Genomic DNA, 23,201 nt, shown 5'->3' with positions numbered 1-23,201 from the left:
ACATGATCAGTATTCAAATCAGAGGATTCTAGGCTGCAGCAGCAGCAATCCTTACTCAATGATCCATTGGCTTCTTTCATTCTATTGTCTTTATGATGGTGGCTTACTGTAAACAGTGCCGTTGACAGTTAGGAGCATTGTCATGATAAAGAGAGAGTTCTTAGCACCATGATAGCATTGTTAGAGCTGATACGGGGATTCATTTCCTGGATTCCTGTTCTGTCAGTGTAGCCTGCACCAACATCCATATTAGCACAGACAGTGTGATGCCTGCTTTATTTTGATCACGGCACAACCAATGTTGAAGTTTCCTCCTGCACCGTAAACTACCCCATTCCTCATTGTCAATGCAACTTATTGAGACACACACTTCTAAGGAGTCAGTGGGACAGTGTTGATACTCGGATACCGTGCATGAGTGTAAAACATCACATTGGAATTGTAGGAGAAAAACTGAGATGGCTAAATATTTTAGAGATCATGTCAAAAGACGCTTAGAATAAGAGGCTATTTCTACTAAGATACAACTAGGTAAGTAAAAAGTTTGTTGGTCTTTGTGCTGTTCTCCCGAGGAGTTAGGAGGATTTTGCAAACTTTCAGCATTTCACATTGACAGAAAGTTGATGTTCTGATGATACACTGTCAAAATGTTCCCTGAGCAGATCCCGACTGTTGAGCTGCCACAGCTGACTGGCAGTACGTAGAAATATTGCTGTAGCTCTGGATTCTACTCTGTGTGAGACAGCAGCAGCGCAGTGATGAAAATAATGTCTTCAGTGCTGGCTAGGACACATCCGTTTTGATTTTCTTTACGAGATGGTCTCATGATGAAAGCACTGAAATGAAAAGAACAAAGGGAAATAACAGAGAGAGCAAGAGAGATTCCTGTAGTGGAAAACGATTGATAGGAACATAGGTTTTTAATGCTTACTCAAACCACTTTTCTTTGGCAGGTAAATACGGTTTTAAAATGTCGTGGTTAGAACAGAGGTGTTACTCTTTACATGCTAAATTGAGGCATTTGGATGCAGGATGATTTCTATAGAACAAAAGCTGTCAAATCTGTTGTGTTGTCGGTTGAGAGAGTCGTTCACAAGGACTTGGGTGGGGGAGGAATAACTCAGTGGTTTGAGCATTTGCCTGCTAAACCCAGGGTTGTGAGTTCAATCCTTGAGGGGGCCATTTAGGGATCTAGGGCAAAAATCTGACTGGGGATTGGTCCCGCTTTGAGCAGGGGGTTAGACTAGATGACCTCCTGAGGTCCCTTCCAACCCAGATACTCTGAGTCTATGACTGTCTGGAAAGCAGTTCAGAGCTGTGGCTGTCTGATTTGAAAGTGCTCAGGAGGAAAATCCACATGGATAACAATCTCATTTATATGACTAGTGCAACTTGAACAATGATGCAGGCCCATTAGAACATATATAATGATGGTCTGGATACTTCTTATTTTCTCACTTAGAACTGGAATTTGAACGGACACTTTTTTAGATCTGAAATTGACAAGTAACCCAAAGAGTTACCTTGTCAGGTTGGACTTACTGTAAGTCTCAATATATTTTTCTGGAATTAGACTTGTATTTTGTATCTGATACTTGTAGAATCTTTCAGTTGTGAACAAACGAATAAATACAAAGTCTCGAGCCTTAAAGCTTGTGTGTTGTTTTACAGTACAGAATGGTTTCCGAAGTAAAGTGCTGTCCCTGGGATTGTTTGGGATGAGAATGCTGTATAGCTTTGAAGGCAGATTGGCTTTAAGGAGACCACACTCCCAACTTTAAAGATGGAAAGCATGTGTACATTCTGTTAATAGTGCTCTAGGGACCCAGAATAACAACTAATTCACATCCTGCTTACCTCCCCAGACCCATTCTGTCCAGGAAGCGAGCATTTACTTGTTCAGATTGCTTGTGTTTGTCTGCTACAAGGATTGGTTCTTAGAGAACTAAGGAAAGATCTGCATGCCATATAACAAAGGGGCTAATGTGATTTTAGGATCCATAAATGGGAATCTTGAGTTAAAGTAGAGAGGCTATTTTACCTATCAAGTATCAGAGGGGTAGCCGTGTTAGTCTGGATCTGTAAAAGCAGCAGAGAATCCTGTGGCACCTTATAGACTAACAGACGTTTTCCGTATATTTCACACTGGTGCAGCCACTGCTGGAATCCTATGTCCAGTTCTGGTGCCCTCAATTCAAGAAGGATGTTGATAAATTGGAGAATGTTCAGAGAAGAGCCACAAGAACGATTAAAGGATTAGACAACATAACTTCCAGTGTTAGACTCAAGGAGCTCAATCGATTTAGCCTAACAGTTAAGAGGTGTCTTGATTACAGACTATAAGTACCTACATCGGGAACAAATATTTAATAATGGGCTCTTCAGTCTAGCAGAGAAAGGATGAACATAATCCAGTGGCTGGAAGTTGAAGCTAGGTAAACTCAAACTGGAAATAAAGCATAATTTTTTAACAGAGTAATTAACCATTGGAACAATTTACGAAGGATTTGGTGGATTCTCCACCAGTGGCAATTTTTAAGTCAAGACTGGATTATTTAGTTGATGTTGGTCCTGCTTTGACCAGGGGATTGGCCTAGATGACCTCCTGAGGTCTCTTCCAACGCTAATATTCTATGATTTTCTAAAAGATATGGTCTAGGAATTATTTGGGGGAAGTTCTCCCGCCTGCTTTATACAGGAGATCAGACTGGATGGTCACAGTGGTTTCTTCTGCCTTGGAATCTATGATTCTGTTTAATAGAACTTCAGTGATGGTAAACCTGGTCACATAATTTCATCACAAACTTATCAGTTTCCATCCTAAAATCAGCTAGATTTCTTGCCCCCACTACTCGTATTGGAAGGCTATTCCAGGAACTCATGCATCTGATAGTTAGAAATCTGCTGTAATTTTCAGTCTAAATTCATTAACGGTCAGTTTCAGTTTATACCAATTTGTTCTTATGCCAACATTGTCCTTTTGCAGAAACATCACTTACCTTACTGTTGTATGTACTGAGAGCAAATCATACTCTCTCTCACTTTTGTTTTGCTAGGCTGAACAAGTCAAGGTCTTATCCAATCCCAAGACACACATCACTATGTCTCCTCTTATAAGATAAGCTTTCCATTTCTATATCCTAGTAGCCTTTGTCTGCACGTGTTCCCGTTAGAATTAATCTTCCTTGAACATGGGTGACCAACACCATACACTGCATTCCGTTTGAGGTCTTCACCAATGTTTTGTACTATGGGACTAATACTTCCCTGTTTCTACTGAAAAAACCTCACCTGGTACATCCTTTTATTGCATTTGCCTTTTTTGCAGCTGCATCCCATTGGTGACTCAGTTTTCCTGTGATCACCTAATATAACCAGGTCTTTCTCCTCTTCTGTCACATCCAACTGATGAGCCATTAGCTTATAGCAGAAATTCTTACTAGTCCTTAAGTGCATGACCTTACACTGTTGAATTTCATTCCATTTCTGTTACTCCAGTAGTAGATTTGATGACTTTGCCATTGTCCCTTTCATGTGTGCATTATTTTCATGTGCAGTGTTGAGGCTGAGGGATACAATATAGCTGCTATGATTCTGTGCTTTCAGTTACAAACTATAGAAATTAGAGAAAGGGAAATCCTCTGCTCTAGGTCACCCCCTTGGCCAAAATGCAGCATTATTGCCTACAGTCAGTTTACTTTATTTTAATTTTATCCTAACCTTGCCATCTATAACCCTGGGCAACCATAAATTCCTTGTTGTACCCCTTGTTGATGGTTATGGTAATCTTGGGTTCCAAGTCAGAAATAAATATTCTGTTGAATAAAACTGTCGATTTTAATTCTTCAGTTCCTGGTTTGTGTTTATGGTTTGTCTAATCTTTTATAAAAGTCTTTTTGGTAAGTGAGCATGAAAGGGGGAGGGACTTAATAGCACGGGTGTGAGTCAAACCTGTTTGCAGGTGGATGTTGCACAAACTCCCTATTCGCTTTCTGTTGATCATTGAATCATAGAATATTATGGTTGGAAGAGACCCCAGGAGGTCATCTAGTCTAACCCCCTGCTCAAGGCTGGACCAACTCCCAACTAAATCATCTCAGCCAGGGCTTTGTCAAGCCTGACCTTAAAAACCTCGAAGGATGGAGATTCCACCACCTCCCTAGGTAACCCATTCCAGTGCTTCACCACCCTCCTAAGAAATAGTGTTTCCTAATATCCAGCCTAGACCTCCCCACTGCAACATGAGACCATTTCTTCTTCTTCTTCTTCTGTCATCTGCCACCACTGAGAACAGCTAAGCTCCATCCTCTTTGGAACCCTCCTTCAGGTAGTTGAAGGCTGCTATCAAATCCGCCCCCCCCCCCCCGTTCTTCTTTTCTGCAGACTAAATAACCCCTTTCTCTCAGCCTCTCCCTAAGTCATGTGCCCCAGTCCCCTAATCATTTTCGTTGCCCTCTGCTGGACTCTCTCCAATTTTGTCCACATCCTTTCTGTGGTGGGGGACCCGACCTGGACGCAGTACTCCAAATGTGGCCTCATCAGTGCTGAACGGAGGGGAATAATTACTTCCCTCAACCTGCTGGCAGTGCTCCTACTAATGCAGCCCAAATAACTGTTATCCTTCTTGGCAACAAGGACACACTGTTGACTCTCATCCACTGTAATCCCCAGGTCCTTTTCTGCAGAACTGCCGCTTAGCCAGTCGGTCTCCAGCCTGTAACAGTGCAATGGGATTCTCCGCCTAAAGTAGCATGGACTCTGCACTTGTCCTTGTTGAACCTCATCAGATTTTTTTTTTTTTTTTAGCCCAATCCTCCAATTTGTCTAGGTCACTCTGGACCCTATCCCTACCTTCCAGCATATCTACCTCTCTCCCCAGCTTAGTGTCATCTTCGAACTTGCTGAGAGTACAATCCATCCTATCATCCAGATCATTAATGAAAATACTGAACAAAACCAACGATACTGGCTGCCACCTAGACATCGAACCGTTGATCACTACCTGTTGAGCCCAACAATCTAGCCAGCTTTCTATCTACCTTATAGTCCATTCATCCAATCCATACTCTTTTAATTTGCTGGCAAGAATATTGTGGGAGACCGTATCAAAAACTTTGCTAAAGTCAAGGTATATCACGTCCACCACTTTCCAATCTACCAATATATGTTTGAGCTGAAAAATCTCTGGTTTACCAGTCATGAATGTTTCATGAGCACTACTTTCAGTTTTAGAAGAAGAATTTCATGCAGTATCAGATCACGCAGTAGTCATTTGTTCTTCCTATGGAGAGAGCCAGTAGACTTTAAAACATATTGTGAATAAGGCTTCATTTATCCTGCCCGATAGCAAATATTCTCTGTATTAGGTATGCTCCTAATTGTTGTCACAGTTTGAATTAAGGTGTGAATTCCTGTTTTTACCTACCTGCTGTGGAAGTGCAGCAGGACTTGCAGGCAGGACTTTTAGTCAGGAATTGAGGCAAAAACTTTGTTCTATTCTACCATGGTAAAAATTTGTGAAAGTCAGATGGGAGTTCTGAACAGTAATTACATCTGTGATGCATGCAGCTCAAAGCCTGGAATCCTTACAGTTGGAAGGTGATGGCAAGTTATTTGTGACAGTGTCCAAAGAATATAGAGCAGTTTGTGTTTTCTAAATTGGCTAAAAAACCAAAGCTGTTGGACATCTGCATTTATATTTGCCATGAACAGCCATTAGCTACAAAGGTTCTACTGAAAATCTTCTTAAAGTGCGCCTTGACTATGATTCTCTTACTTTCTCTATTAATGTTCTGCATAAACTCCAGATGTTTAGATTCACTTATTATATTAGATCTTGTCAGACAGGTAGGTTTCTATTAGATGAGACTTTTTACTAGGTCACTTGGAGGTGTCTATTCATTGCTTTATGCTGAGCTCCTGCATTACCTAATTTCTTGTTGCCTGCTTATAAACTCTTTGTTAGTCTTAGATTTCTATTTCGTTAAAAGAATTAACAAGTAACAAGATGATGGACTGAATTTGTGATAACTGAACTTAGGTTTCAGGCTTTAATTTATCTCCATGAAGAATTCTCCTCCATCTGACCTCTTTGGATGGGTTTTTGAATTATTGTTATTAGATAATGTTGAGTTATTTCTCCTCTGAGGATGGCAGATGGTAATTTTCTTGCAGCTTGGCCTGGCATGAAATTCTTATGTTAGATAAATATATTAACCAATCATCCACAATGTATTAGATTTTTGCTTATACAGTTACTTTTGTTAAAGGATGACTTTTTTGAAAAAGATTAATTCTGCCAAGTGAACTTTGTCAAAATATTTAATAAAGTTTTCAAGTACAGATTTTTCTGGTAATCCTGTTTCATTTTATGAGCAACATAAATTAATAACTGCATTATATAAGAAGTTAAGAAATCTAGTCTGAAATAATTAATTACTTTTTTCATTAGGAATATTTTAATTGATCCTCTGTTATTCTGTCTTAATAATGTGACAAGGCAGTGGGGTTTATAAGTAAATTAGCATGTGCTGAAATTTTACTTGTTACTCTTCTTTCATATTAAAGTTGTGGGAGGGGGTGGAGGCTTGCAATTATAAAGATACTTATTTTTATATTACTGAATGATTTTTCAGATGAATGCACTGGACGCACTTGGTCAAACAGCTTTACATAGGGCTGCTTTGGCAGGTCACTTGCAAACCTGTCGCCTCCTGCTGAATTATGGCTCTGATCCCTCCATCATCTCCTTACAAGGTTTCACAGCAGCACAGATGGGAAATGAAGCAGTGCAGCAAATTCTAAGTGGTGGGTAGAAATAGACTTCATATTTTAACATTATCTTCTTCTCTTCCCTTCCGCCCCCCAGTTGTAATGACTTAAACATGATTTCTCTGAAACTGGTTCTTTTGGTGTTTATATGCAGTTTTGTCTTCCCTCTGCTAGTGCACTACTTGCACAAATGTCTGCAATTTACTTTGTGTTTGATACCTTTTGTAAATATCTGCTCTAGTTCTCCAGTTATTTTATGTAATAAACCACTGCCCTGTAGACATTTAAATGTAACCTGCTACGTTGCAAAAAATCAATATTTGTTGAATGACCTGAATAGCCAAGGTAATAAGAATGGCAGAGAGCATATTTCTCATTTTAATTTTTATTTCTTCTCTCCCAAAGTACAGACCTGTGGATTGCTAGCTACAGCTGCCCTCTGCTGGGGATGTGATAACTGGACCTTGCCTATAAAGATATTTGAGATCCATTTCTAACATTTGGGATTTTTCTAAAGCTTTTAATATTGGTGATGGGAAGACTCAAAATAAGAATACTTTAGTAAATGTAGGCAGGTATATTTTGCATGTGAGAGTCATACCCTCTCCAACTCCACCCCCATTTAACTATCCTACAGTTGATCTCTCCAGACATTAGCAGTGTCTGTCACCAGAGTACATGCAGCTGCATGATACTTAGTATGAACTATCACTCAAGAGAGCATGTCTACAGATACGAAAGTGCGGTTCCCATTAAATGTATAAATATGCTCGCTGCTTATCTTATCTATAGTCATTTGGGGTATTCGGCATATAATTCTAAAGGTTGTGTTTTCTTATATTTGGAAATTACTTTTAAAGAGTTCAGAAGTGTTTAAAAAAAGCACAGATCAACATATTAAAATGACCATTCAGAGGAATTCCTGAAATGGCACGAAGGTTAGATTGTTTTTTCTAAGTTGTAAACAGACAATTTTTGGTTTATATGATACAAAATTATCCAACAGGAAAAGACTTGTTTAAATATATTGAGCAGAGTTATTTAAATGGTGCTTAAACTCCTAATACTTTTAGAAACACTAAATATTCCTTCTTCTTGCTGTCTTGAGGTATAAGGCATGAGTAGAGAAATATATCAATTGTTGTGAAAGCAGTTGAACTCCCACGTCAGATGCTTTGATTGTTCAGTAACAATACACTTTTTCTATTCAGAACAACTCACTGGATGTGATTTATGAAATCGAAGTGTTTATCAAATATAGAACAGCAATATAGAACAGTGAAGAGTATCGCTGTTTTTCAAGTAGTTCATTAGCACTTCCATCGTTTTATGCATGTGCCTTTTTGCATGCCTGTGTATATTACACTATTGTTGTTCGTATTTGTACAAATTAAACAACATTGGGTCGTGATTTTTTTATGCTGGGATTTGCAAGGAGCCAGTGAAAGCCAGTAGGAAGTGGGCACCTATTTCCCTTAGTCTCCTTTGAAAATTGCAAACTTAAATGATACCATGGACCGGGTGTTTTCTAGCCAAAAAAAATAAAAAATAAATAAAAATAAAAAAAATCTTCAATATGAAGGGGGTGCCATTTTAAAAACCAAAGGTTGTGAAGTGTGTGTATGTAAAGGAGATACGTACCTATGTATATATTAGATACGTATATTATCTCTCTCTGTGTGTGATTTTATATGTGTATATTAGAGAGAGAATCAGAAAGAGAAATAAAAATTTAGGGAGTAAATGTGGAGACAGGAATTAATCATGTTTTCTATGCTGTTAAAGAGATTATAGGAATTTAATTTCAGGAAGAGGTAAGGCAAAGCTTTAAAATTAAGCATTTTGGAAAGTAAGCACTTATTTGTCTTCTGTGGAAACTTTAATTTTGGACATCATGCAACACTGTTTTTCAACACAGAGGTGCAAAGATACTGCCTTATCTCCACCACCCCCCCCACCACCCCCCACACACACACGCAAAGATTGACGCTGACATGATGCATGCTAGTGCTTTGTGTTGTCCTCACAACAATAAAGGTTTGTTGAGCATTGTTTTGTTCTGTGTTCCAGGCAATCAGATGTCTTAATCCTGTTTTTATATTAAAATAATATAAATATCTCTCCATGTTTTTGTTATGTTGGATTGAAGAAATATTTTTAAATATTCAATTTAATTTGATGTAAAGACTTTTATTTAGCTCCATTAATGCATTACTGAGATTTATTGGTTAAAATTACGTTGGAGTATTCTTGATTCCTCCTCCTCCTTCCCCTCCCCCCACACATTTGCAAGCAGGGATATTTCACAGCTATGAGATCACAACCGTTCAAACAGCTTTCTGATGACCTCATGGGCAGGAGGTCTGTCTTTACTCAAACTGGTATTGAGATTTTGATTATGACCATGAAATACAAATTTCTAATATATGAAAGGTTCATTAAATGGGCTGATTAGAAAGTTTTCTAAACTCCTGTTAGAAAAATGCTGTTTGTTTATCTTCTGTTAAAGCGTAAGTACCTTTTTGTTTCTTTGCTCAGTTCAGCGTCTCAAATATTCAGAGCCTTTCCTTAACCAAATCTCAATCGAATGGAGTTTTTAATTTCCGTTTCTAAATTTAATTAGATGATATTTCTGATTTTTGTGATCCTACCTTCATTTCCCAGTTGAAGTCTGTTCCTGGGCCATATTGTGGTGGTAGAGGGCAGAAGGCCAGAGAGCAGATAAGGGAACAACAGCTGAAGAACCAAGTCCCAGGTGGTGTTCTGTGGCCCTATCAAAGCAGTAAAATACCCTCCACTGCAGCCTCCCTACTTCAAAGCTTTAAGGAGGCTGTGATCAGGTGAACTCCAGCCGCTGTTGGTGAGAGGAAGGGAAATGGGGTAATACATTCACATTCAGATCATTACTGGAGGGAGAGGGCTAAAATCTGAACCTTCTAAAAATGAATTTGGTTCATGCCATGATCTGCCCAGGGCTGCTGATACCAGCAGTGGGCCTACTGCATCCCCTTCCAGCAGCTTTTGGCACATCGCTTACTAATGTCCATGCTGGTATATGCCAGTGCTGCTAGCTTCCTGGGTAGGCTCAAGAGACAAACTTAGCATTTCTGGACATAGCAGAGGTGCTGATCCCATTCCTAGATGGTTAGGATTTCATGAGTTTCCTCTGTCCTTGCTCTCAGTGAGCATTTCCCCACCTTTGCAAGTGAATTCCTAGGTTCTGCCTTTCACCTTCCTCCGTAGCTAGCACTGTCCATCTCTCTCCCCTGCCTTCCCCCCAGCATAGAGACAAAAGAGAGGCAGATTAATTTACCTTTGTGGCGGGATTCAAGAGCAGCAGCTGGAATATCTTCTGCCTGTGTGCTTTGCAACCTACTGCCTGCTATATCATCACAGGATGTGTCAGAAAGAGAAAACAGGGTATACAGATGAGAACTATAACCTCAGATTGAACTGGCAAATCAATATACATACACAACACAATTTCACAGCGAGCTGGGAACTCAGATGTCCATTTGTACTAGTTGTGCTTTCCTGCAAACAACTGATTTCACTAACTGGTTAGAAATGGCAAATAAGTGAGAATTGTGTAGGTTTTAATGACACCAGATCACTCTCTTTGTGTACTTGCAGAAGGTGCTTGTATGGTCTGTTGGGTATATTTTTTTAATGAAAGTTTTATACACATTTTTAAAGCTTGCTTTTTGTCCTTCAAGAATTATCGCTGCAGACCCACTTTCTTGTGAGCATACTCCTTGGCACTGCAAGCTCTGAACAGTCTAGAAATACTGGCCCCTGGGGCAGTGTGCCTGCAGTTTGAGAGCACATAAAAGACCCCATCCCCCAGTGCTCTGTCCCTTTTGGCCTGAAGTAGGAAATAGTCTCAGAATCACCAGTTAGGCTACATTACAGAAATAATTATTCCTCAGCTCCTCAAACTGAATTGGGGGTTAAGCAGTGTGTCCTCTCACTCTGAAATATAGTCTCTGATAAAATGATAGGAGAAAAGAGTACAGTTGCCAGAAATGTTTGTGGCACAGATGCCACTTTCAACTCATATTTTGTTGTAAAGTTTGAAATATTAAAGAGTTTCCAATGCAACAGGCAGAAGTGGCCAGAGGACAATAAACTTTCCAGGGTCAGCTAAGATCCCACTCCTTTCAATCCAGCCTCTTCCTCTCTTCCCAACTGACTCTTTTTCACCCAGGTGCCTCAGATCTGCACAGCTCTCAGTTAGGAGAAGAGGAAGCAACATCTGGTCAAGATGGGGAAGGAAGGGGTACAGTTTATGGCTGGGTTTGGAGCTACTGCCTGTAATTTTTAACTATCAATTAAAAATGAGGAAAGGTATATTTAAAATGCATCTTTTTTATTACCTCTCCATTCCCATTCACTTTTTTTTAACTCACCCAGGAAATAGAGGCAGAGAGATTTTGTTTTTCAATTTGGCAGTTAGTGCTGTTGTGACACTTGGGCCTACAAATTTACCCACATTGTTAGTTTAACTGTAAAAAGTATGTAACAATTCTTAAAATGTTACAATAACCGACAATAGCAAATATTGAAGGGCACAGTATGAAAGGAATGCAAAATAACTCGGTTAATCTAAACAAAATATCTTAAGTCAATATAATTCAAAAAATGTGTTTTGCTATCCCTCGCTTTTTGGGTCCTTAAAAGAATGAAATTTTGTGGGGAAAGTACAGAGGAATTTTTAAAAAGCACACTTGAAAGAACAGACGTAGGCTACTGAAGCAAGCGTCACCATCATGGCTGCCACTTCCTCTATTTCTTGGGACCATGGGCCTTCCTTATCCTGATCTTCAGAAATGTTCCTCTCCAGACCAAGCCACGGAGAGAGAGGGAGCCAGATTATAACCCAAATACCACCTGAGATGAGAGAATTTTAACAGCAGCAGCAATAAAAGCAGCTCGAGCCCATGTCAACTAACATCTTCTCTTTTTCTAAAAAAGAACAGTTATTAGCATCTCTGATACCATCTAAGAGATTGTCAAACAAGTTTTTCTTTTTAAAACTCTCTCCAAGTAAAGATAAAGAAAACACAAAATGTTAAAATGAGAGCTTATTTAATACTTAACTTTTCAAAGGTGTTAACTGTTTCTTCTTCTTTTCTACATCTTTAATAAAAGGTTTTAAAAGATTTTTAATAATGTATTTGCCATGGTGCTAAGCAGGCTGAGGTCTCTGTACACCAAACCCCAGACCTTGTTTAAAACCGTTTAATATTAGGCAGTAAATTAGTTATGTTAACACCTCTGGCCCATTTATTCCTTCTAAATTAATACAACTGTGTACAATTGTTACATCATCAAGAAATCCCACCTAGCCAATCAGAGTGCACCCTGGACAATCATTACCCAAAACAGATTCTAGAGTCCAGTTCCCTTTTGCTGTGTCGGTTCTCCAGTACTACTAGGAGTAAAAAACTGTACAGTCCTATTCCAATCTCTAAAGTCAGCAGCTCTGCATGAGTGCCTAAGTGATTCTTGAAATTGGGACTTAAGCTGTGCTAAATTGCTTAAGCACTTTAAAAAAAAATTGTGCCTGTAGTCTCTTTGGTCAATTTAGAAAGTGTGTGAGGCTGAGTTTATCAGTATAATGGCACCTTAATTGTATAGCCCTACACCAACATGCCTATCAAAGTTTCTTTTCTTTTCTGTAGAAAATACACCTGTACGCACGTCTGATGTGGATTATCGACTGTTAGAAGCATCCAAAGCAGGAGATTTGGAAACTGTGAAGGTAGGTTTGTCTAGGTGATACTTACAGGATGGAAAATATTGCTAAGCAAGACCTTCTCTGCTAGGAGAAGGTGGAATGACCTAAAAATCAAAAGGGAATCCTACAAAAAGTGGAAAAATGGACAGATTGCTAAGGAGGAATACAAAAGAATAGCATAAGTACGTTGGACAAAATCAGAAAGGCTAAGGCACAAAATGAGTTGCACCTGGCAAGGGACATAAAAGGCAATAAGAGGTTTGTCAAATACATTAGGAGCAAGAGAAAGATAAAGGAAAGTGTAGGTCCTCTACTTAGTGGAGAAGGAGAACTAATAATTGGTGACATCAAGAAGGCCAAGGTGTTTAATGCCTGTTTTGCCTCAGGGTTCACTAAAAAAGTTAATGGTGACCAGATAGTCAACACAATTAAAATTACCAACAAGGGGGAAGAAATGCCAGCCAAAAATGGAGAAAGAACAGGTTAAAGAATATTTAGATAGGTTAAATATATTCAAGTCTACAAGGCCTGATTAAATTCATTCTAGAGTACATAAACGACTAGCTGAAGCAACCTTGGAACCATTAGCAATTATCTGTGAGAGCTCTTGAAGGATGAACGAAGTCCCAGAAGGCTGGAGAAGGGTAAACAATAGAACCTAACTTCAAAAAGGGGAACAAAGAGGAACTGGGGAAATATAGATCAGTCAGTCTTACTTTGATACCTGGAAAAATACTGGAACATTTGTGAACACCTAGAAGGATGATAGGGTTATAAGAAATAGCCAGCATGGATTTGTCAAGAATAAATCATGCCAAAACAACCTAATTTCCTTCTTTGATGGGGTAACAGGCCTACTATAGAGGGGGAAGCAATAGGTGGGATATATATCTTGATTTTAGTAAGGCTTTTGTCTCAGTCCATTTGACATTATTATAAGCAAATTAGGGAAATGCGGTCTAGATGAAATTACTATAAATTTGGGTGCAGAACTGGATGAAAGACCATATTCAAAGAGTGATTTATCAATGGTTTGCTTTCCAACTGAGAGGATGTTTATAGTGGGGTCCTGCAGAGATCAGTCCTGGGTCTGGTGGTATTCAATATTTTCATTAATGACTTTGATAGTGGAGTGAAGAGTATGTTCATAAAATCTGCAGATGACATGAAGCTGGGTTGTGAGCATTCTGGACAATAGGATTAAAATTCAAAATGACTTTAACAATTGGGTAATTGGTCTGAATTCAGTAAGATGAAATTCAATAAAGATAAGTACTTTGTTGTACTTCACTTAGGAAGAAAAAATGAAATGCCCAACTAGAAAATGGGGAATAATTGGCTAGGTGGTAGTATTTCTGAAAAAGATCTGAGGGTTATAGTAGATCACAAACAGAATATGCGTCAACAGTCTGGTGCACGGGAGGTAATTGTCCCACTCTGCTCAGCACTACTGAAGTCTCAACTGGAGTACTGTGTCCTGTTCTGGGCACCACACTTCAGGAAAGATGTGGACCAATTGGAGAGAATCCAGAGGAGAGCAACAACAATGATCAATGGTTTAAAAAACCTGACTGAGGAGGAAAAGTTTTTTTGTTTGTTTTTTTTTTTAAAGGGGGAGGGCGTGGGTTGAGAAAAGAATCTTTCAATGTGTTTTCAGTAGTTCTCTATGTCCAGTGAAGGAAGAACAAGAAGTAATGGGCTTAATCTGCAGCATGGGAGATTTAGGTTAGATATTAGGAAAATTTTCTAACTATAAGGATAGTGAAACTCTGGAATAGGTTCCTACAAGAGGTTGTAGAATTCCTATCATTAGAGATTTTTAAGAACAAGTTGGACAAATACCTGTCAGGGATAGTGTAGGAATACTGGGTTCTGCCTCAGCTCAGGGGGCTGGACTGTATGACTTCTCAAGGTCCCTTCCAGCACTACATTTCAATGATTCTGTGGTCATGGTTCTGTCACTGATTTCTTTTAAATGTTCAGAAATGTTTTTCCATGTTCCTGTAGAATGACCTCACCCTCCCATGCTTGGGCACATATGAGTTCAGGCACACACACCATAATGTGATCATAATACGGTGTTTTCCCTATCTAACCACTGTTTCTTCCATTAACTGTGAAATGCAAAGCATCCGTGAGCAAGTATTCATTAATGCCAGTGCCTGTAAAGGTGGTGACCGTACATAATTTGTTTTATCTAAAAGAACACCTACAAAAGTCAGATCTGGCACATGGCATGTACCATAATTATGGTTTAAATAGAATTTCTCTTTTCAGTGTTCTCCACCAGTCCAAACGTTTGGGATTATAGTTCCTCCCAGCCATCTGATGGAGACAAAGCACACATGCTTTTGAGAATCTTGCATGTAAGGGTCCTGATATCCCTTAGTCATTAGAAGGTGGAGCACACGGTGTCCATCAGCAGGCTACCAGAGGAGAGAAGAAAGAAGTAGGTCCTTGAGACCTAAAGGAAGCTGCATGGCACACTTCGGTGTGTGACTGCCATAACAGCACATATGAGGCATTGAAAGCCAATGAGCCTTAGCCCCATGTGCAGGGCTGATGAGAAGAGGGGACAATTATGCTGGGGCCTCAAGCTCAGGGGCTCCCTAAAATGTCTTTAACTAGGGTGAAATGGGAGTAAAATTGGAGGGGTGGGGTCCCAGAGAACATGATGAACTGGGGCCCCAAATTTTTCTCGATAGGCTTGCCCGTGTGTAACAGGGAAACACCCACCCCTTTACTAGATATCCAGCATGGTAGACCCTAACAAGAGAATGAGGCCCCAGTCCAGGGCTGGGCTCCAGTTTTGCTAGCATTGCCAGACCCTCCTCTTGCATGAAGTGTCAGGGCAGCTTGGGCTTGAGAGAGGTGAGCAGGGCTGAGTGGCCCCTCAGAAAGCCCCGTAAAGGTAGGAAGTGACAGACCAACACTTGGCCTCTCTAGGGGGGGGAGTCAGGAGCCCTACAACAGGATGACTGCTCCTTGGACCCCAGCATCTCCAGCTCGCAGGATAAAGAAAAGGGGTAGAAAACAGGGACATATCCAATTCTGCCCCTTCCTTGGGCAGGCACAGCACTTGCCTGGAGGAGGGACACTGGTCCTAGGAAAGCCCTCTGTAGCTTTCATAATCATGTCTTGGTTTCAGCCACAAAATGAACTGTTTTGGATCCTGAGTGCCTTCCACCCACACCCATGCCAGCTGATGAGCAGGTCTAGTAGTAGTCTTCTTCCTGCAGATTTTCTTTCCACTATGTAGTAGGGAGTGTACCAGCAGCCGCAGGAATCAGCTTCACACACACACACCATTGTCAGGAAGACTGGGGGCAGAGAGGAGAAGCTACTCCAGCTCTTCTTAACAGCACTTTAGTCCTCATAGAAAATGCAGGGTGGGAGCATCTTGCTGGAGTGTAGCTCTGCCTGCAGATGCTCATCAAACCCCGTCAGATCAGAATTCCAGCTCCCACGGGCAGGTAGGAGATTAAGGACAAACAGCAACCACCATTCTGGGTTACCACTGAGAGGGGAAATGGATGAGCTAAGGAAAGGAAGCAATGTGCTCTTCCCTCTCCATGTCCTCAACTGACTATGCCCAGCTTGGTTCCACATGGGCGGAGACACTGAAGAAGAGAAACCTCTACAGCTGTCACTTGGAGCAGGACCATACCTTGAGCTACCTCCTCCTATTCCTCCTGGTCGGGCTCTCCTGCTGTTCAGTCCAGACTTCAGAAATTTGGAGCTTTGCCTTCTGGTTTTTAAAGAGCAAGCCAGGACAGAGACAACAGGAAGAGTGCAGCCCCCATCCACTCCATTGCAGAGAAGAAATAGCTGAGTCCTGGTGACAGAATACAACTCAAGATGTCAGTCCAGTCAGATACCACTCAGTCTGCAAGGCCTGGCTGAGGAGAAGGTTGAGCAGTGAGAAATAGGTTTCCCCAATCTTAAGAGAAGGCTGAACTCCTTACAGAAGGGACCAGCCAACATTGTTAGAGGTTGGCATATACTTGGGAGGTATTTGCTGGGGCCAGGGGACTCTTATCTTCTTCTTACAGGGCTCTACCCCCAAGTTGCAGCAGAGACACGCTGTTGGGGCACCCTAGACGGAAAACCAGCCCAACAATGCTCTTTGACCTCTGGGTATCAGACATGGAGGTGCTCCTTTGGAGCCTGAGGAGTGGATGCTGCCATGTCAGTGGTGGCAAGGAGAACAGCAATCCCTGGGGAAGGAGAACTAGCTCTCAAAGATCTTCTTGACAAATGAGGTATGCCTGACAAGGTGCTTCATGGTTACTATAACTTAAGTACATGTAACATGCACCTCCCATGGGGCAGTGAGGTGGCTACTGAAGCTTGGAAGGTTTTCAGAGGCCAAAAATGAGAATTCTCTGAGCAGGCCAATGCTCTCCTGGTTATGCACTCGAATATGTTGTCCATATATGACACCGTACAGGATATTATTCTATCAATGGAAGCCTTAGCAGAGGGCTGGAGACCCCTGCAGCTAAAACAGTGGGTATTGTATTCTACCTCCAACACCAGGCTATAAGCCATATCCTTTTTCAAGGCAGACTTTTTTCAGGAAGAAGTTTTAGAAGATCCACTAGCTCTTAGCGTCTACAGAAAATCGAGGTCCAAGAGATTCGCAGAAGATCCTCAGAATTTCAGATCAATAGGTGCAGATCCAGGGAGACGAGGACCTACTATCCAGTCCAATAAAAAATGCAGACTAACAAAAGGATTCGCTTTTTATGTTACAAAAGAAGAAGTAACAGACTTCAGGAAACCCCTTCAGGCTTCAGATAATTTGTCTGATGGTACAAAGGCCTAACATCGCCGGAAGGCTGAGGGATTTCTTCCACATATGGGTCCCACCATGGGTCCATGGACATGGTAATAGACCAGTATGCCTAGTTAAGGGCACTGTGAGAAGATCCAGGGACTTTTGTCATTTTGTTGCCCTAGTGCCATGTCAGTTACAGATACAAACCAATCTACTCAGCTGGGGAGAAGAGAGGGACACAAGGATCTACTTAATTGTCTCTAAAACAGTGGGAGAATCTGTGTCCAGTTTTGGACTTAAGAGTCACCTCTTTCCTCGGGATTCCGGATGGAGCCACTAATGCCTGTTGTTCAATCTGAACTGTCTCCAAGATATGCCAAGCCTTGAGTCTCACCAGAAGTATCTGAGATGCATGGAAACAGGAGCAAATGGATCAGATATCCTGGAAATACTCTAGACCTTGGATTTATTGTACATTTAACCCCTTCTCCCAGCCATGATAGAGTATTACAGAATTCTTCTTCAAGTGCTTGTTCACATCCATTCCACATTAGGTGTGCGCGCGTCATGTGCATGAGCGTCGGAAACTTTTTCCTTTACCGGCTCCTGGCAGGGCCCCTGCCAGAGTGGCACCACTGCACCGTGCATATATACCCCCACTGGCCCTCCCCCCTCCAGTTCCTTCTTACTATCCGTGATGGCGCTGAAACAACCTCTTGCTCTTGTAAGAGAAGCAATTCCCTTAGCCTTAGTGCTACGTAGCTGTTATCAGTTAGTTATCAGTTAGCGTTTCATTGTTGTTGAATACTTAATAGATTAGGTGCTTGGAGGACTCCAGCACCCGCCCCGGGCTCCAGGGCATGCTGCAGGCCCACGGATTTAAGGCCTTTGCCACGTGCCACAAGCCTATGCCCGTTAGTGACCTCCACGACTGCTGTCTCCATTGTCTGGGGGAAGCTCACCAAACAGAAAGGTGCAAGATTTGTAAGGCCTTTAAGCCGAGAACAAAGAAAGAGAGAGACTTTCGTTTAAGGCAGCTGTTGATGGAGGCCGCGCTGCAGCTACCGGGCCCAGAAGGCCCGATGCCAGCCCAGCCTCCTTTTGTGCGGAGTGCCACGGAGTCGTCAAGACATCCGGTACCGGCCCAGGATCATAAACCGTCGGCCTCGGAATGCCAGAATAGGCCCTGGCACCGCTCATCCTCCCCAGTCCAGCCCAAGGCAAAACCAAAGGAGGGGCGCGGACACTCCCCGCAAGGGAGATAGGCACCATCTCAGGCACCGGGCAGAGCAGGAAGAATGCTGCACCCACTCCAGCACCAGTGGCACCAGCTCCACAAGTCCCACCAAGTCCAGCTTTAAGTGAGCTTAGTGTGGACGCAGGGCTCGAGGGCTTGATGGATTAGCCCTCTATGCCTGACACCTTCAAGGCTGCAAAAGACCTTATCGGGTTGTCGGTGGTGAGCTCCCTCCCGGCCAGGGAGAAGCGTCTGGCACCCGGACCTAGGGTGCTGTCGAGGGGAAAGCCGGCAATGGTGTGCCGTTCGAGGTCATCGCCCTGGCACTGCTTCCAGCGTTGGTCCCGGTCGAGCTCTGAGTCCATGGTCTCCCGGCTACTCTTGATTCAGCGTCGGTGCAGGACACATGGCACTCCCTAGTGCCCCTCCCAAGACCAGCGCCAGCAGGAATCAAGTCTGGAGTCACCGAAGGTGTCCAGAAGACACCAGTCCTGGTCTCGGGAACCAGTCCCGGTCCCGGTCAAGAGAGCAGCAGTATCGGTACCGGTACCGGCCTCGATCAGCCAGAAGCCAGTCATCAGCCTCCCGCTGGCACAGATCGATGGCATCGCTGTGGACCTCGCGCTCGGTGTCACCCAAGTCCAGCGCTGACTCGGGTCAATACAGCTACCCGCAACAGGCCCCAGACAACAGGTGGTAACAAGTTGGCTGGCTACCACAATGGGGACCACCAGGGCACTGGCCCTTCTGGACCCTGTGGGCCTATAATCAGCGTCAAGGTGCTCCCTCCAGGGCCAGCTATTCGGTGCAGCAGTCCCGGTCCCCGCATCGATGCTCTCGTGTAAGGGAAGCTACTGTGTCCAAGCCGCCTGAAGCCTCGCCAAGCAAGAGACCAGAGAGGCCGGCACCATACCCCGTGCCGTCTCAGGACCATCAGCCCCAGCTTGAGCCGAAAGCCCCTCCTCTGGGGGAGGGGGACCAGGAAGACCAGCAGGAGGAAGCTGAGCAGCTAACTTTCTCAGTGTCCCCGGATGAAGCAGTAGCAGGCACAGCACTGTCAGGACCTCCGCCATTAGACCACAAGGCCCACCAAGAACAGCTTCATAAGGTGGCCCATAACTTGGGGTTGCAAGCCAAGAGTCGGTTGAGCAGGAAGACCCCATGGTAGACATTCTGAGCCCAGAAGGTCCTTCCAGAATAGCGCTTCCATTCATTAAGACCATTCAGTCTAATTACATGACTATATGGCAGACCCTGGCATCCAGTGCACCAATGGCCAAAGGTGTGGAGCACAAGTACTTCGCCTGTCAAAAGGTTATGACTTCTTGTTTTGCTACCCAAGCCCATATTCACTGGTAGTGTTGGCGGTGAACGAGAGAGCGTGCCATGGGCAACAAGCCCCGGCCCCCAAGGCCAAGGAAGCAAAATGCCTAGACCTGTTCGGCAGGAAGGTGTACTCATCAGGGGGCCTACAGTTGAGGATTGCTAACCAAGAGGCCATCCTCAACAGGCATAACTTCAACTCATGGGCAGCGGTGGGGAAGTTTAAGGACAACCTCCCGCAGGGCTCCCAACAGGAGTTCATGGCTCTGGTGGAGGACGGCAAGGCCATAGTGAAAACCTCTCTCCAAGCATCCCTGGACTCGGCGGACGCAACAGCCAGGACAATAGCATCAGACATGTCATGTGGCACTCAGTGTGGCTTCAGGAGTCAGGTTTGCTGCCTGAGGTCCAGAATTCGATCCAGAACCTACCAAGTCGAAGGATCCAGACTGTTCTCGGACCATACTGATTCGAAGCTACACAGCCTTAAGGACTCTAGGGCCACACTCAAGTCACTGGTATGCAGAGCGGGAGGGATAGCTCAGTGGTTTGAGCATTGGCCTGCTAAAGCCAGGGTTGTGAGTTCAATCCTTTAGGGGACCATTTAGGGATCTGGGGTAAAAAAACTGTCTGGAGATTAGTCCTGCTTTGAGCAGGGGGTTGGACTAGATGATCTTCTGAGGTCCCTTCCAACCCTGATATTCTGTGACTCAGAGGAAGCCCTTTAAGCTGCAACCTCCTTCCCAGTGCCAGTACGAGCCTCGTCCTCAGCAGGAGCCTTACTGCAGCCGAGGCAGAGACAATAGGAGGTGACACAATAGTAACAACAATTCCAATAGGCCAAGCCAGAACTAAGGCCAACATAAGCCTGAGTCGGGCTCTAAGCCAAGCTTCTGAAGGTACGCTCAAGGACAGCGTACCAGATCATCCACCGGCTCCATCCCCGTGTTTCCCCAACCACCTGTCCCGCTTCTCCTGTGTATGGTCCAGTATTACATCGGACTGTTGGGTGTCACGCACAGTACAAATTGGGTACATGCTACAGTTTTCCTCCCGGCCTACCCCCCATCCCCTTTCCCTGTCCCTCTTCAGGGACCCTTCTCACGAGCATCTCCTAGAAAGGGAGGTTCGCTCACTCCTAGAGGCGGAAGCTGTTCAGATAGTGCCCTTAGACCTAACGGGGAAAGGGTTCTACTCCCGCTACTTCCTCATCCCTAAGGCCAAGGGGGACCTTCGTCCCATCCTAGATCTGCGCAGGCTCAACAAGTTCCTGATCACGGCCTGGTTCCGCATGGTCTCTCTGGGCACCATTATCCCTTCTCTGGGTCCAGGAGACTGGTTTGCTGCCCTTCATCTGAAGGACGCGTACTATCATGTTGCCATCCACCCGGCTCATCGCCGATTTCTGCGCTTCAATGTGAACCAGGAACGTTACCAGTTTGCGGTTTTACCGTTTGGTCTAGCTACAGCCCCATGAGTATTCACAAAATGCATGGTGGTGGTGGCAGCATGCTTGCAGAGACAGAGGATTCGAGTGTACCTGTACCTCAATGACTGGCTCCTGGCGGGGCAGTCCGAAGAAGAGGTTCAGACTCATGTAAAGACAGCATTGAGTCTATTCTGCAAACTGGGGCTCCTGGTCAATGTTCCCAAGTCCACTCTCGTTCCGGCGCAGAGAGTGGAGTTCATAAGGGTGGTCCTAGACGTGGCAGAGACAAGGGCGAGCCTCCCGGAATCACGATTCCTGGCCATCCAGCAAGTGGTGAGCTCCCTGTGCCAGTTCCCCACTACAATGGTCAGTTGTTGCCTGCGACTGCTAGGCCACATGGCAGCTTGCACGCATGTGATCAAGCATGGCAGTCTGAGACTCAGAACTCTGCAGGCTTGGCTCACCGATGTAGACCGCCCTGGCAGGGACTCACTAAACTTGATAGTGACAGCCCTGAGGGAAGTACTGGACTCATTGAGGTGGTGGCAGTCCCAAACCATAGTTTGTGAGGGCATCCCCTTTGCCGCACAACAGCTGGACTTGATGCTGGTAACAGACTCATCAGACCTCGGATGGGGAGCTCACCTGAGGAACCTCAGAACTCAGGGCTTGTGGTCGGGGATGGAGCAATGGCTCCATATCAATCTGAAGGAGCTCAGGGCAGTTTGTTTAGCTTGCCAGACCTTTCACGTCATTCTGAATGGTCACAGCATGACAGTTCTGGCAGACAACACGGCTGCCATGTTTTATATAAACAAGCAAGGCGGAGCCCGTTCCTCCCCGCTTTGCCTTGAAGTGCTCCTTCTCTGGAACTTCTGCATAGCCCGTGCCATTCACCTCCAGGCAGTGTATCTCCCGGGAGAGCAAAATGAGCTGGCGGACCACCTCAGCAGGTCGTACTGTATGCACGAGTGGACGCTCAGAACAGACGTCGTGCTTTTGCTCCCTGGGAGGCGGGGGTTTCCCCTGGTGGACCTGTTTGCGACCAAGGACAACACCCAGTGCCCACATTTCTGCTTGTTCAGGGTCGCAGCCCAGGCTCTATAGCTGACACATCTGCAATACGCTTTTCCTCCCATCCCCGTAGTACACAGGTTACTACTCAAGGTACAGGGTATTGATCATTCTCATCGCCCCAACATGGGCCATCAGTACTGGTTCACCATGCTCCTGGAGCTGTCGGTGGAGGCCCCAATAACACTGCTCCTTCCCCGGGACCTCATTATGGAGGATGGAGACCGGATTCTCCACCCTGACCTGCAATCGCTGCATCTGACCGCATGGAAGCTACATGGTTAAATGCTTTCAACAGCCAGTGTTCCCTTCCTGTGCAGCGGGTTCTCCTTGGTAGTAGGAAGCCCTCTACCAGGGCGACTTACTTGGCCAAGTGGAAGAGGTTCTCGTGCTGGTGCGGGTCATAACAGGTGCAACCGCTCCAGGACCCGGTGCCAATCATTCTGGAATACCTTCTGCACCTTAAGCAACAAGGGCTGGACCCGTCATCGATTAAGGTCCACCTGGTGGCTATTTCCACCTTTCACCCAGGATTTTTAGGTAGCTCGGTTTTCTCCCACTCAACAGTGGGACAATTCCTCAAAGGTCTGGAAAGGGTGTTCCCTTACTCTCATCCCCCTGTTCCCCCATGGAATCTCAACTTACTCCTTTTTAAGCTCATGGGGCCCCCGTTTGAGCCCATGGCTACCTGCTCCCTTCTCCATCTTTCCTGGAAGGTGGCATTCCTGTTGGCAATCACCTCAGCCAGAAGGGTATCGGAGCTGAGGGCACTCACCTCGGAGCCACCATACACTGTGTTTCACAAAGACAAAGTGCAGCTCTGCCTGCACCCTAAGTTCCTTTCAAA

At 44.1% G+C, this 23,201-nt stretch overlaps 1 protein-coding gene across 1 annotated transcript in view; it reads left to right on the top strand.

The window, feature by feature from the left end:
- LOC116839906 (poly [ADP-ribose] polymerase tankyrase-1) overlaps positions 1-23,201 on the top strand; it is a 325,729-nt gene that overhangs the window by 228,666 nt on the left and 73,862 nt on the right. The window contains 2 exon segments of the mRNA XM_075066025.1: positions 6,636-6,807; positions 12,456-12,535. Of these exon segments, the coding sequence (XP_074922126.1) occupies positions 6,636-6,807; positions 12,456-12,535 (252 nt within the window).

The sequence above is a fragment of the Chelonoidis abingdonii genome, chromosome 5 (assembly GCF_003597395.2).
Source record: "Chelonoidis abingdonii isolate Lonesome George chromosome 5, CheloAbing_2.0, whole genome shotgun sequence".
NCBI lineage: Eukaryota > Metazoa > Chordata > Testudines > Testudinidae > Chelonoidis > Chelonoidis abingdonii.
The sequence above is the reverse complement of the archived record's forward strand: the minus strand, read 5'-3'. Positions and strand labels throughout refer to the sequence as shown.